The sequence below is a fragment of the Hemitrygon akajei genome, chromosome 20 (genome assembly GCF_048418815.1).
Source record: "Hemitrygon akajei chromosome 20, sHemAka1.3, whole genome shotgun sequence".
In the NCBI taxonomy this organism is placed as follows: Eukaryota; Metazoa; Chordata; class Chondrichthyes; order Myliobatiformes; family Dasyatidae; genus Hemitrygon; species Hemitrygon akajei.
In genome coordinates this window covers 31,402,123-31,418,104 of record NC_133143.1, presented here as the reverse complement: position 1 = coordinate 31,418,104, position 15,982 = coordinate 31,402,123, and the positions used below count along the sequence as shown (strand labels likewise).

Here is a 15,982-nt window from a genome sequence, read left to right as displayed (position 1 = left end):
GGAGTGTAGGATCAATTGTTGAATACAGTACAATTTTTGTTTCAGACTGTGCCCACAGTATACAACATGTGTAACATCAAATGCATGAACAGTAAGGCTTCACTGATAAGTCCTTGGCAGAATCACTTGAAAATTTAAAACAAGCGGGCAAGGTAGTTTGAGATTGCAATATATCAAAGCTCAAGGTAAATTTATTTTCAAAGTACGTATAAGGCACCATTTACAACCCTGAGATTAATTTTCTTTTGGGCAGTCATAATAAATATAAGAAACACAATAGGGTCAATGAAAGACCACATTCAACAGGACAGACAACAACCAATGTGTGAAAAAACAAACTGTGCAAATACAAATAGAAAAAGAGTAAAAAGAAATAATAATAAATAAATAAGCAGTAAATATCAAGAACATGAGATGAAGAGTTCTTGAAAGTGACTCCAGTTCAGTGGGAACAGTTCAGTTCACACAAGTGCTTTATTTTACAATCAAGAAGGAAAATAAGTATTTCCATTGAGTACTAAACATTATTAGCTAAAGCAATTAGCATTGTGCTTATTAGCAGGAAAAGTATAATACTGATATTCTGTTTTACTCTTTATAATTTCAGGCTCTTTACATTGCAGTGAACATTCTCCTATATCGTCACCAGTTGCTAATCATGGTTCTCCTGCTGGGACTCCCAAGCGGGCTCCAGGAACAATAATAGTTCCACCTGGAACCCAAAGAGTGGCAAATACTCCACCTGTAGTTACTATTGCTCCAACACAAACTATCAATGGGCTGTGGAGAGGTGATGGTCGACAGGTAAGAGAAAGAAACCTGATATAATTATTGCATCCAATGCTGCTTAGGGATTTAAATTGTTTGTAGTACAATGTTCATGAATTTAACACAATATTGTGATGAAAATAATTGAGCCAAGAAGTGATACATTGCTAGAATTTATGAAGTGTAGTATTGTATTCTCTTTGTAGCAATATTAGAATAGCCACAAACCAATTCTAAATATGCTGCTTATACCTTGTTTAATTTGATGACCAGATATAGTTATTGTACCATTTTTGATTATGGCCATGTGCTGATTACTGACATTTTTTTAAAAGAAAACCTATCTCTTTTCAAGTAAAATTGAACTATATGGAGGTGATTTTTGAAAACTTAATTGCAAGAAAATCAAAGGCTTAGAAATCACTGGTCAAAGTTAACAAACTATAGTACATCAGCACTCACAGTATCAAAGTGTTGTCTGAATTGAGAGTAGGTCAATCCTTATAGCTTAATTCTTGTTTAGCTGTATTTAAAATTCTGGATGTTCAGCAAGAGTAATTGTCATCACTGGTGTTTCATTAATGACTAAATTTTGAATTTAAACAGAAAAATTGTCAACCAAGTAGTAATGGATTAATGGAAATCTTGATTTATGACTGGGAGCAAACTAATATTGCCTTGGTTTTGATTGCAACCTTAAAGGTTTCCCCTTTGGGATTTTTCTCCCTTCTTTATATTTGTGGTGACCCTTGCATTAAGCACTGCCAGATCCAATGACAAACATGACAAGATAAATACAGACAAACATTTGTTAGTTAAAGTTGCTGTAGGAGCTTCACGATGGATACAGATCATGGTTGAGGTTTTAAAAGCAAAAAGGAAAAGAGGTTAAAAAGGGTGTTTCATTGAATCATATCTGAGCACAGTAGCTCATGCCAGCAGTAAGGGGAATGGATTCACCAAAGGCCAGGATGGGCATAGCAAGGTAAAGCTCCATGGAAATTTTAGGTGGATAAGATAGTGGTGAAATTTAAATGCTAAAAAAAAATTCACATTTCATGTGTGGAGGTACAGAAAATCAAAGAAGGTGAACAAGGAGGGGTAAATTGGGAAAAGGAATTTAATGGGGCAACAACAATGAACATACAGAATGCAAAAATATACACAATTAATTTTAAGATATATATTAAGAAAACTTACAGTTATAATATCAACTTTCCATGTAGTGCATTTATCATACTCAGAGTATCCTAAAGTGCTTCAGAGTCAATGAAAGACATTTGAAGTTTAGTCATGTTGTAACATAGAGAAACACTCCAATGTAAGGCCCCAAAAGTAGCAATACTGAGTAGACAATCTGATATAGTAGTATTGATTGATAAGTGAATGTTGTTCAAGATGCCCCTAGGAATATGAACATGGTTTCATTTTCAACACATCATCTAAATACGACATCTCTAAAAAAGCAACATTTGTGTAATATCACAGAAAGTTTTAACATAGGAAGTATCCTGATTTCACTGCTGAGGTATGAACTTATGGCTTAAATGTAAGTGTGCAAGCACTATGCCTAAACTAAGGCATAAAATTTCCACTAATTTTTAAAAAGTTCAGTATACAATATCCAGTTATTACTTGTGCAATCAGACTTTTGGCTCAATGTATCATGGCTATTTCAACTTAGGAGAGAGAGTTCTCTAAGCCTTGTATAATGCATTAATTAAAAAACAATGGATCTCTAATATCAGATCCCATCAAGATACGTGAGTGGAAAGAAAAGTTAAATTGATAGGAAACCTCAGTTGGCATTCGCAACATCGCTTAAATGTATTACATTCCTTGATGTATATGTATGATAAGACGTTATCATATTAAATGTTAGTCTATTCAGAAATTAATATATTGTGATAATAGACAGATCACATCTCAATATGTCCTGATGTATTTTGAAGCAAAATATTGTGAACTAATCACACAGAGGATCAAAAGAGAAAATGAGAAAACAAAATCTAACTTTTATAGAACATTAAAAAATACACAATTAATTTTAAGATATATATTAAGAGATATTGATTGAGAGATGAATGTTAGTCAAGATGCCCCTGTTATCAGAAATGCACGTGGATGCTTAAGATCCTCCCCAGGTTTGTGACAGGGCTTTATTCCTGAAAACTGTTCATAACCTCATGCCTCTTCACAGTGCCAGAATGGAGTCAAGCTCCAAAGAGTCTTCTTTCCTTTTTGATTCTGCTAAGCTCACTTCCTTGGTGGTGGTTTCACAAGATAGTAGGTAGGGAGTGTGGGAATGTCATTCATCCATTTATGTGCAGCACTAGTTCAATGAAGGGGCTCTATTGAGGCACTACTGTAATGGAACTGGAAAGGTCAACCACGAAACAAAACTTAATCAAAGAAAACCACTGTATTTCATTTACAATTCCATCCTGTGAAAAATGTCACAATCGATATTTGAAATGACAAATTGAACAGGTGAATCTAATAAACTGAAGGGTGATACTGAATGCTATAAGCATAAATAATAATCTGAATTCAAATGCCAAATGAATTATGGTCATGTTCCCTTATTTCAGTTGGTGTTGAATTTTTCAGTATCACTCTATTGAGTAGAGTTGTCTCTCTAAAAGGAGTATATACCCAGCACTTTACTCTTAAGTTAATATACAGGTGTATGTTGCAAGGTTAATTCCTATACATACAGTTGCCATGGGAATCGAAAGTGAGTAGACAAAATGGATAAACAAATTCTACATCAGGATAAGCAGGATGACTGAGCTTATGATTGACGGTTGTTCTCTGCCACCTTATGAATTCAACATTTTTTCCTCCTATATTTCCTCTCCATCTCTTTCCTTATTTTTATACCTATGATCTTTTTTTCCTGAAACTAGGAATGCAACACTCTACCCTAGGACCATTCAAGTTTCACTTTCTCCCATGCTAATTTGAGATTTAGACCTTTAGTTATTGTGACTTTGTAATCCACATCTGCATCCTGGTTTTCTGAATGTTGACGTTACTCTGAAGTATACTCCTTCGTTCTCCACCCAGATTTTCAATTGCAATAGCACAGCAAATTATCAGTATGTATGTGAATAGAAATGGGAATGATGATAAAAGGAAGGAGCAACATCTTAATAGAAAATATATGGGCCTGTAGCTTATCCCTTTAGATCATGGATAACAGTTCCTCATTTATGAGGCTTCTTTGAATCTATAATAATAACATTCTTGGAACAGTTCTTAGAAATATTGACTTGAAATCATTCCAGAAAAGTAAAATTAATCATGAGTGATCTCATTTTTGGTGACTTTGTGAACAGGAATCTTATTATGAGAAGTTGTCCTTCCACAGTAAAGCATTGCTGATTGAATAACAAGTTGCTTTTAATTAACCAGCGACAATTCCAATTTTCTCTGATAGTTTGCCTAACCTATTACCATCAGCTAAGCCAGTTAACTGGAAATTGCAATGATTTCTCAGATCAGCTAATTGATTGTAACCAGGAGTGAGGTAACTGCTTTATCTTCTTTCTTTCTAAAGTAACAAAATATCTTTTGAGTCTATTAACTAAACTCAAAATAGCATTGAAAGTACATGTGTGGCATTTCTAGTCCTGCATCCTTAGAACACAGATAGAACATCCTATCATTTTTACCACGTCTGTACCTTGTTGTCTCAATATGTTTCCATTTGAGTGCCAGAACCCATTAACATAGCATACTTTATTGAAAAGAGCCTTATCAGCAAAATTGCCCTATATTATAGTTAAAACTCATCCCTGAATGTCATTAATCTTCCAACTTCCTCTGTGTACTTTAACTCCTTTGCCTCTCTGAACTGACTGGCAACTCAGAATTTTATATTGTCATTTTTGGTGAATTTCTTTGGATCCTCCCAACATATTTCTCTGGTACTTGGATAGCAGGGGTGCAGAAATTGCATATGAGTAATCAAAGGTTTTTCATTTCAATTTGTGCAGACATCTCCACCTCTTGTTGGTCTATAACGAGATTATTATTAATTTGGTGTAATGAGCAGTGATTGTCAATCCCCTTTTACATGTCAAACCATCCTTCTGGAAATAAAGAATGAATCTATGATGTGCTGAATCCAAGGAAGTTTTGGAAAAAATATTCATTAGCCATACCAAATTCTTACTTTGCCACATGTTATTGTTTGATATTTTGTATCTAAATACTAATATTTAATAGTTTTTCACTATTCAAAATATTTTTCTATTTGCCTATTTTATACATTTTTTGTCCCAGAATGTTCACTGAGATTTCAGTATTTGTGCAAGGATGGTATTAGTCTAATTGCACTTTCTCCTTTCTTGAATAACATTTGTTACATTACAATCTACTGCAGTGGTCTAAAACAGAGGGAAAATCAATGCATTTATTACCAAAACCCTAACATAGGGTTAACATCTAACATGGGCAAGGGGTTAACAATTGAATCTGAGGGGAACCAATATTCTTGAGGGCAGGTTTACTAGAGTTGTTAGGAGTGGTTTAAACTAATATGGCAGGGAGATGGGAACCAGAATGTTAAAATGGAAGATGAATCAGCTGGTTTACAAGTAGATGATCGATGTTACATGAATGTAAGTAAGGACAAGCCAATGATTGGGTACAAATGCAGGCAGAGTAAAGAGTTAAATTGTACCACAGAGGCAAAACTCAAAAGGGTGAAGAACGCAGGACTGAAGGTGCTGTATTTAAATGTGTGTAGCATTCAGAATAAGGTGGACAAACTTGTGGTGCAATTAGAGATTCGTCAGTATGACGTTGTGGGCATCACTGAGTCGTGGCTGAAAGAAGGTCATAGTTGGGAGATTAACAGCAAAGGATATACTTTATATCAAAAGAACAGGCAGGAAGGCATAGGTGAATGTGTGGCTCTGTCGGTAAGAGATGGAATTACATCTTTAGAAAGAGGTGACATAGGGTCAGAGAATGGTGAAGCTTTGTGGATGGAGTTAAGAAACTGCAAGGGGAAAAACAACATTTGGGAATCATATATAGGCCTCCAAATAGTAGCCAAGATGTGAGGTTGAGTTTGTAAAGGGAGCTGAAAAAGGCATGTAATAAGGGTAATGATACATATGTAATGGGATTTCAATACGCAAGTGGATTGGGAAAATTCGTGAAGTCCACAATCAGGTCTTTTGTCTTACTGATGCTGAGTGCCAGGTTGTTACTGTGACACCACTCTACTAGTTGGCATATCTTGCTCCTGTATGCCCTTTCGTCACCATCTGAGATTCTACCAACAACGGTTGTATTATCAGCAAATTTACAGATGCTATTTGAGCTATGCCTAGCCACACAGTCATGGGTATAGAGCGAGTAGAATAGTGGGTTAAGCACACACCCCTGAGGTGCTCAAGTGTTGGTCGTCAGAGAGAAGGAGATGTTACCACTAATATGCACAGACTGTGGTCTTCCAGTTAGGAAGTCGAGGATCCAATTGCAGAGGGAGGTACAGAGGCCAGGTTCTGTAACTTCTCAATCAGGATTGTGGGAATGATGATATTAAATTCTGAGCTATAGTTGATGAACAGCATCCTGACGTAGGTGTTTGTGCTGTCCAGGTGGTCTAAAGCCATGTGGAGAGCCATGGAGATTGTGTCTGCCGTTGACCTATTGTAGTGATAGGCAAATTGCAATCGGTCCAGGTCCTTGCTGAGGCAGGAGTTCAGTCTAGTCATGACCAACCTCTCAAAGCATTTCATCACTGTAGATGCGAGTGCTACAGGGTAATAGTCATTCAGGCAGCTCACGTTATTCTTCTTAGGCACTGGTATAATTGTTGCCTTTTTGAAGCAAGTGAGAACTTCCACCTGTGGCAGTGAGAGGTTGAAAATGTCCTTGAATACTCCTGCCAGTTGGTTGGCACAGGTTTTCAGAGCCTTGCCACTGAGACCTTCCACCTTGCGAGGGTTCACCCTCTTTAAAAGCAGCCTAACATTGGCCTCTGAGACAAAGATCACAGGGTCATCAAGTGCAGCAGGGATCTTCATATTCTCCCTTTCAAAGCGGGCATAGAAGGTGTTGAGTTCATCTGGTAGTGAAGCATCGCTGCCATTCATGCTATTGGGTTTCACTTTGTAGGAAGTAATGTCTTGCAAACCCTGCCTGAGTTGTTGTACATCCAGTATCGACTCCAAACGCATTCAAAATTGTCTCTTCGACCTTGAAATAGCCCTCTGCATATCATACTTGGTTTTCTAGTGCAGACCTGGATCACCAGACTTGAATGCCACAGATCTAGCCTTCAGCAGATTACGTACCTCCTGGTTCATCCATGGCTTTTGATTTTGGAATGTATACTAAGTCTTTGTGGGCACACACTGATCCACACAGGTTTTAATGAAGTTGGTAACAACTGCAGCATACTTATCCAGATTCGAAGATGAATCCTTGAATACAGTCCAATCCACCGATTCAAAGCAGTCTTGTAATCACTCCTGTGCTTCCCTCGTCCATACCTTCTTGGTCCTCACTACTGTTGCTGCAGTCGTCAGTCTCTGCCTACACTCAGGGAGTAGAAGTACAGCATTCTTGATGTTGGTGTAACAATAGTCCAGTGTGTTTTTTCCTCTGGTATTGCAAGTGATCTGTTGATGGTAATTGCTTAGTGATTTTTTCAGACTGGCCTGGTTAAAATCCCCCAAAACGACGGTGAAGGCATTAGGGTGTGCTGTTTTGTGTATGTTGATCCCATTGCTCAGATTATCTAAAGGCTGATTGACATTGGCTTGAGGTGGAATGTATACTGCTACCAAATAGATCCCAGAATTCTCCCACGGTAGGTAAAAAAGGATGGCACTTGACTGCAAGATATTCCAGGTCTGGTGAGCAGAATTGGGACAGCACTGATATATTTGTGTACCAAGAAGAGTTGATCATGAGGCATACTCCTCCACCTCTATCTGAGAGACTCTATAGATCTACCCTGCTTTTGAGAAACTCTATAGATCTACCCTGTCAGTGTGTAGTAAACCCATCCATCTGAATTGCTGCATCCGGTACAGAAGGGGTTAACCAGGATTCTGTGAAACAAAGGACACACGCAGTCCTAATGTCCCTCTGATTCAGCACCCTCGCTCTGAGATCATCGACTTTATTCACCAGAGACTGCACGTTTGGCAGCAAGATCATCGATATTGAGAGTGTAAAACCCCATTTACTTAAACACACTTGCATCCCTGACCTGCAGCCATGTTTCCTGTGTAGATTGGGTGTTGTGTAATAACCCAGGTCTTATTAGGGACTTTAATGTAAAGGAACCTTTAGGAAGCAGTGATCATAACATGATTGAATTTATACAGCAATTTGAGAGGGAGAAGCATTACTTACATGTAACAGTATCGCAATGGAATAGGCCAGTTAGCCCAACTTCAGTGGTTGGGAAAGAGTTGGAATCTATTATTAAGGTTGAGGTTTCAGTGTACTTGGAGATTAAAATTGCACCGTAGTGGAGAAAACTATCCTCACAGGCATCTTGTATAACACAGCCAAAAGCCATCAAGCAACATCATTTTTTACATGTAGGGCTTTCTCTTTCCATTGTGGGTTGTCACTTCTTAATTTCATGCCCTTCCACCTTGGATAATTCAATGCTCTCTTCAGCTATATCTAATTTTTGTCTCCCTCCAAATCCTCTCATGAGATTCCTCTTAAAATGAACCTGATGTTTTAAGTATAAATGTAATTTTCCTTTTCAGTCAAAAATGTTAATTCTAGATCTATCTTAGGATATAACCGAAGTTGTGAATAATTGTGCCAATAAATTTATACCAAGTAATTGAGTGATCTGTAGTTTACAATTGCATTGATTCTTAAAGCAAACTTGCTTTATAGCCTAAAATGAAATTCACTTCCCACAGGGCTGAGGAAAATTTAAAATAATAAGCTCTAAAGGTGCATTTTAGAGCTTCGGAATTCAATACTCAGTGTTTGTCTACAGAAAGCAGTGTTTTTGCTATTATGAGAAAATATTTAATTATGCTGCAGCAGAAGGGAATCTAAATAAAGGTCTCTCTGTCTCAAGCATCGTAACACTAAACAGTGCAAAATAACGGTATTTAACAACAATTATTTTTGACACTGGTGATTGAGTAGAAGACTTTGATATTATGAATCATTATGTCAAGAAATTATAATGAAAAACTAGTGCAGAATCTTGCTCTGACCCAAGACAAAATTTAATGCACTGATTTGAAATTGGAGTCACACCCTTTCATTAGCATTTGCTATCATCAGTTTTTGAGAGGGTGCAAATGTACGCTGGTTTTGTTTGTCTAGGGAGAAGCCTGACAAAATAAATTAACTATTGAGATGCTGATGAAGTGCAAACACAATTCAAGACATTTTAGTGTAAAATGTGAGATTTACAATCAGTGTATACAGTGGATTCCGGTTAATTGGGCCATCATTAATTGGGACAGCTGCTTATTTGGGACAACTCTGTAAGAACAAAAACTAATGAAGAAAATAGCTGGGATTCCCATTGTTTATTTGGGACATTATGCCACTTAATTGAGACAGGAGACTATTGTCGAACAGTTTCAAGTCGCATGCCTTTGTGTGGCAGGTAGACGCTGCATTATGCTTAGAGTGTACAGTTTTTAAATAGAGTCAGTTGTGTGTGTTTGTGTTTAAAAAGCAGCGATTTTTTTTGTCACTGATAGTTGGCAAGAAATAAGCAATAAGGCAATTCAGAACATTTTTGCTCACAAACAAGAAAATCTGCAGATGCTGGAAATCAAAGTAATACACACAAAATTGTGGAGGAACTCAGCAGGCCAGGCAGCATCTATGGAAAAGAGTAAACTGTCAATGTTTTGGGCTGAAATGTCAACTGTTTACTCTTTTCCATAAATGCTGCCAGGCCTGCTGAGTTTCTCCAGCATTTTGTATGTACTTAAATTTTTGCTCACTGTGATTTCGAGCACTCATGCTTGGAGATGCTAGAAATGACTATTAGTTATGAACAGTTTTTAAAATAGTGTCAGTTGTGTGTGCTTGTGTTAGTTATCAACAGACACCAATTCAAAAAGCAGTGATAGGCACATGTGTCGCATTTGCACAGGCTCCTCCGTGGACTGGGTACTGGGTGATGACAGACGGTATTCCAAAGAGTTGGAAGTTTGAGATGTTCTTTCCCCCTGCCACTCAGTTGTCTGGTTGTCAACTCCAGTGGCCAGATTAATCAGGTCATCCAGGTTCTCCCGCCTGTCACGGACAATAATCTTGTGCCAGACTCCTATACTCAGTCCACACTGGAAGACAGTGATGAGGAATCTCTTCTTCCATCCCATCTCCACTGCAAGCATACGGAACTTTACTGCATAGTCCATAGCAGATACCAACAGAATTAACAAACTCATTTGTAAGGCCAGTGATGTTGTGGGGGTGGAACTGGACTCTCTGACGGTGGCGTCTGAAAAGAGGATGCTGTCCAAGTTGCATGCCATCTTGGACAATGTCTCCCATCCACTCCATAATGTACTGGTTAGGTACAGGAGTACATTCAGCCAGAGACTCATTCCACCGAGATGCAACACTGAGAGTCATAGGAAGTCATTCCTGCCTGTGGCCGTAAAACTTTACAACTTCTCCCTCGGAGTGTCAGACACCCTGAGCCAATAGGCTGGTCCTGGACTAATTTCTACTTGGCATTATTTACTTATTATTATTTAATTATTTATGGTTTTATATTGCTATATTTCTACACTATTCTTGGTTGGTGCGACTGTAACGAAACCCAATTTCCCTTGGGTCAATAAAGTATGTCTATCTGTCTGTCTGCCTGTCTGTCTGTCTTACTGATCTTCTTCCTTGGTGCAGGTCCTGGAGTCAGTGGGCAGCCTCCTGACCCCGTACTGGAAGGTCAAAAACTCTCTTTAACTCGACAACAATTCACCAAAATCACTGGACTGTTAGTGATCTTTGCATTTAATAGGCTGAGTGGGGGCCCATCTAAAAGATTTACCTTGTACACGAGTTTACATCCAGCATCACCAAACCAATCAGTCTGGATTTGGAACGTCAGCTCACATTGTGTAATGAAACTCCTGCAGCCTTTGGGGTCACCGGAGTATCTGCCTAGTGGAGGAATACTCAGTTCTGGTGTGGACACAGGAGTCGGGGCATTAGTTGCCGAGCTTAATGGGGCAGTAGAAAAGGTGGATCTGGGAGATGCTGGGAGAGGGACTGACATATCCAAAGGCTGCTGAATTGTGTTTTCTAGAATGGTAATGGTTGTCACCTAATGCTGGCTATTGGCTGTTAGCTCCTGAACTGCGGCTGTGAGAGCGGAGAATGCTGCCACCTGATTCCAATTGAGTGCGGTGAGCTGCTGAAGTGTCTCTGTGAGAAATGATGCCTGCTCCTCCAGCTGAGACTGAGCTCATCGAATTGAGATTATCTGTCATATTGCTTTGATCACTTCTCCCAACAGAGGTTCAACTGCCTGTAACTTCTCTCCTATCTGGCCAATGAATGTCAAGGCCAAGGTCAGCTGCTCTCTCTCTCTCTGCTGGACCATTTTCGTGGTCGAGACTTACTGCCTAGTGGTGTGTATTTCGCCCAAGTGAGGAGAGAGGGAGAGAGACGTTAAAGCAGGTCAACAGTTCACAGATCATGAGAACTCTTACAGAATTTGAAGAAAATCAAAAACAATAAATGCTAGGCCAAGAGGGCCATTAAATAAAACTTTCAAACTAAAAGCTAATGCCAACAGTGTGGCTGGAAGCAATAACTAAATACTAAATGAATACCGCTCCTTTACAGCACCAATCAAAATGGTAGTCTTTGTCTCAGACAGGGATGAGGGTGAGCAAAGAGTGTAAACGTTGCTGTGCTTTTGGTCAAGTGTCGACAAGACTAGAACAAAAAACGTGAGTTAAATACCACCATAATAGAACACTAATTAGCTGGAACATGCACGCCCACAACCACAATTGCCGAACCCGTTCTGCAGCCTACCTGCACAGGCACGTATACCCCGTGTCAGAGTCCATGGTTGTGACACCACAATTGAATAAGAACAAGACTGATCTGATTTTAGCTTCAATTCCACATTCCTATTTACCTGTGATAATCTTTCAGTCCCTGCTGAATGCCCACAAAACCGTGGAGATGTATATTAACTTCAGGAGTAATGTGTCTCCTCTCCCACCCACTCTACCATTAGCACTGCTTCAACATTCAGGTTCTTGGGCAACATTATTTCACAAGACTTCATGTGGGAGAACCCTATCTCCTACATTAATAAAAAGATTCAGCAGATAATATACATCTTGTTGGTAAACCTCCATCTTCCCTGATGCAATTCTACACTGCCATTATAGAGAATGTCCTTTTATCAGCCATTACTGTCTGGTTTGGTGCAGCATCCTCCCACAATATATGAAAACTACAACGAAATGTGCTAGGGAAATTCTAGGCAGTTTCTGGAGTAGGTTACATGGTTGGCACAACATTGTGGGCCGAAGGGCCTGTAATGTACTATATATCTCTATGTTCTATCAGCAGAAAATATCAGTGCTGCAGATTACCATCACTGCAGGACTTGTATTTGTCCACTATAAATGAGCGGACAGGAAAAGTTATTGCAGGCATTACCCACCCTGCGAAGTGTCTTTTCCAGAAGCTACCTTCTGGAAGACGCTATAAAGCTATTAAAACAAAAATATCGTGCCATTTTAAAAGTTTGTTCCCTCATGCAGTTAATCTGATCAACCTCCTCTAACTACCAACCCCGTCACAGCACTGTAAACACTATAAACTGCATTTTATAATGCTGTTTACATTGTAAATACATGCTACTATTTGTGTATATATGCACATTTTATTCCATATCTGTACTTTAACCTCTACGTTTATAATTATATAATTCTTTATTCTCATTTTTGTTTGGTTTTTTTTTGTTGCATGTTGCCAACACACCACAGTAAATTCCTAATACATGTAGATGTATATGGCAAACAAATTTGATTCTTGATTCTTGATCTTTGGTCCTTGCTTATCAAGTCTCCACCTAACTCTCCCCTTAAAAATTAAGACTGTGCTTTTATCATCCTTTGAAGAAGACAGTTCTAAAGATTCTTTTCACACTTCTGGTATTGCTCTGTTCTGCATGGTTTGGCAATTAATAAATTCTACAACTAGCTGTTCCACTTTTTTAGTTATTATCATTATGAGAAAGATACCAGAACAATTCTAGGAATTTGAAGGTAATTTACATTATTTTCAAACTGTCTGCAATCTGAACTGGATCATGGGTTAGAACATGAAAGAAATCACTTTACCACTGTATCAATAGATTTTACTTTCTCTTTGATGCCTGATAGAAGCATAAAAAATGTGGGTAGTTTCAAAGCAGATTATTAACTCCAAACAAAACCTGACAAATGCCTGTGAACATCAGTGCTTTTGAATCATGAAAGGGGATTGAACATGAATGAATTCATGAATAAAACAATTAAATTAGAAGTAATAAGGAACTCCCAAAGAGAGGCTTGAAAAGGCAATATGCTTTCTCAAGAAAACTTCATAAAAACCATGCAATGAATCTAACTTCACAACAAAAAAAAGGTAAAGTTTTAAAGCAGAAGTGGAGGAGGGTGCTTACATATGCCATTTTTCAATAAATCAGGTATGCAAGCCCAGGAGAAAATGCTCATAGTGGGGGTTAGGGAATGGCATACCAGTCAGAAGTTCTGTCTTTGCTTTTCACTTTATGATACTCATAGTTCTTGATGCCAAGATCATTGGACTTTGCACTGTCTGTTAAAGGAGGTGTTCAACCCAGGATCCCATGTCACTGTAGCACTTGTGTCTTTCAAAAATACTGAAGGTTCAGGGGCTTTTTGCATCTATTATGGAAGTTCCTCACTTGCAGACTAGTTACTTTTATGAATACAGTATATTGCAAGTTAATGGTTTGAGAAAGTAAAAGAATCAGTTAACACAAGCGTCAGAAGTTAGCTGAATAATTTGTCTAGATTTATCAAAAATAATAAGCAGGTAAAGCAAACATAAATTAAGATATAATTCACAAGAGACAGAATGGAAGGGCAGCAGAAGGAAAAACAAAACAAAATGTGTTTTGTCAGTTTTGTAGGTAAAGACCTAGCAAGCACATACAAGCTTAAGTTGAGCATTTTATCAAAAAAAACATTACAGTCAGCCCTCCTTATCCGTGGGGGATTGGTTCCGGGACTCCTCGCGGATACCAAAATTCGCGGATGCTCAAGTCCCTTATTCAACCTGTGTCAATGCAGTGGACCTTAGGACCCAGCGGAACCCCAGCACTTATTTAACCTGTCTCAGTGTGGTGGACATTAGGACCCAACGGCAGAGATCTGAATCCGCAGTGTTTCTGTTCACGAAAATAATCACGATCACGATTGAAAATAAAGTGGAAATAATAAAGCGATCGGAAAGAGGTGAAACGCCATCGGTTATTGGAAAAACGTTAGGCTACGTCGGTCAACGATCGGAACAATTTTAAAGGATAAAGTGAGAAAGGCCCTGCCCCGATGAAAGCTACAATTATTACTAAGCAATGCAGTGGTTTAATTATTGGGTTTTGGGGTTTTGGGTTTTTGATCCTCCACATCAACCTGGCATGGTGGAGAGTGCACTCAGGAGCGATCTGTCACTAGATCGAACTCGGGAACTTCTGTTCCCAAGCCCGGCACTGAAACGTACACTCTTAAGTGCATAGAAAGGTAAAATATATACTATATGCTAAGACAAACGTTTGACTAACCGATGCTGAATAATACCGGATGTACCTGTTCCGACTTACTTAGTAAGAGAACTTCCGATTTTTTTCAATCCCGATGCATGATAACCCACATACATCCTCCCATATACTTTAAGCCATCTCTAGATTACTTATAATACCTAATACAATGTAAATGCTATGTAAAATGGTTGTTATACTGCATTGTTTAGGGAATAATGACAAGAAAAAATAAGTCTGTACATTTTCGAACAACAATTGCTGGAAGAGCACTTCAGGGTTTTCGCGATTTGTGGTTGGTTGAATTTGTGCATGCGGAATCCGCGGATAAGGAGGGCTGACTGTATTTGTTATGCCCAAAAAGAATTTTATGGGGTTGATTTTGCAAGTTTGTTGAAATTTGATCCTCAACACACCTATAAATAGTTCCTCACAACATAACTACGGAAGTCTTGCTGCTGCTGCAACAAACTCAATCTCCCAAAGCAAATTGAACATCTACATTAATGGTATTTGTGCTCCTGTATGCCTTTGCTGTTGAGTAGGCAACAGAATATTTCTGTTGTATGTGGATAAATCCAAATTTCATAACTCCAATTTCATAAATTATTTCACAGTCAGTGTATGCCATAACTAAACCACAAAAATGTGGGTTTTAATGTGGCTCTACAATTTATATTCCTCCTTTAATTCAGTCATCTCTTTCAAAATAAGTGAATTGAAATAATACAGTTGTGCAATCCATTTATAACATTTTCATATGAAATTGTTTTCTGACTTGATTTATAGTATGACACGCTGTTAAAATGTACATGGCAATGAATTACTTTTTTTTGCACAGTGCTGAATTTGAGGCATTCTCTTTAATGCCATTTTCCTCTTGAAAATTACACAAAATTAGCTCCCTGGAGTGCAAAGGCAACACAGGCCTAAACAGAGGCCATCTGCAGCAGTGTGCTAATAGCGAGTGAGATTAATTAGAACAGCAGCAGCATGCAAATATGTAAATGAGTATTTCTCCATTATCTCTCCAATCATGCTGTAATTGTTTAATTTTATGTGAAATGACATATTCTTCCTTCAGGTGTTTAGACCAGATGCTGAAGTTAAGGTTTTTGACAACTAACTATAATTATATTCTCTCTCCTTAGCCCTCAGGCAGAATCCTGAGATCCAGAAGTTCCGATCACCCACTTTCTACAGAGTCTTTATTAAAAAGAGATAAGTCACCAGTGCCCACACATGCTGCTCTCTCACATCCAGCTTTCTATTTATCCAGCCATCCCATCCAAGATTCACCCTATTCAACCATCAAGTAAGTCATTAATCAACCACCATACCAAAACTTAAGTACAGTTATCTCAGTGTCATAGTCTCATAAAGTCTGTATATTATTAATTGTTGTAAATATTAGTCAATTCTTTCTTC

The 15,982-nt window shown here is 38.3% G+C and overlaps 1 protein-coding gene across 2 annotated transcripts in view; it reads left to right on the top strand.

Annotated features, from left to right (window-relative positions):
* LOC140713690 (genetic suppressor element 1-like) overlaps window positions 1–15,982 on the top strand; it is a 245,352-nt gene that overhangs the window by 165,222 nt on the left and 64,148 nt on the right. For both annotated transcript variants that reach the window (XM_073024082.1, XM_073024083.1), the window contains exons 3-4: window positions 608–804; window positions 15,706–15,869. In XM_073024082.1, the coding sequence (XP_072880183.1) occupies window positions 608–804; window positions 15,706–15,869 (361 nt within the window). The remainder of the gene's footprint in view (window positions 1–607; window positions 805–15,705; window positions 15,870–15,982) is intronic.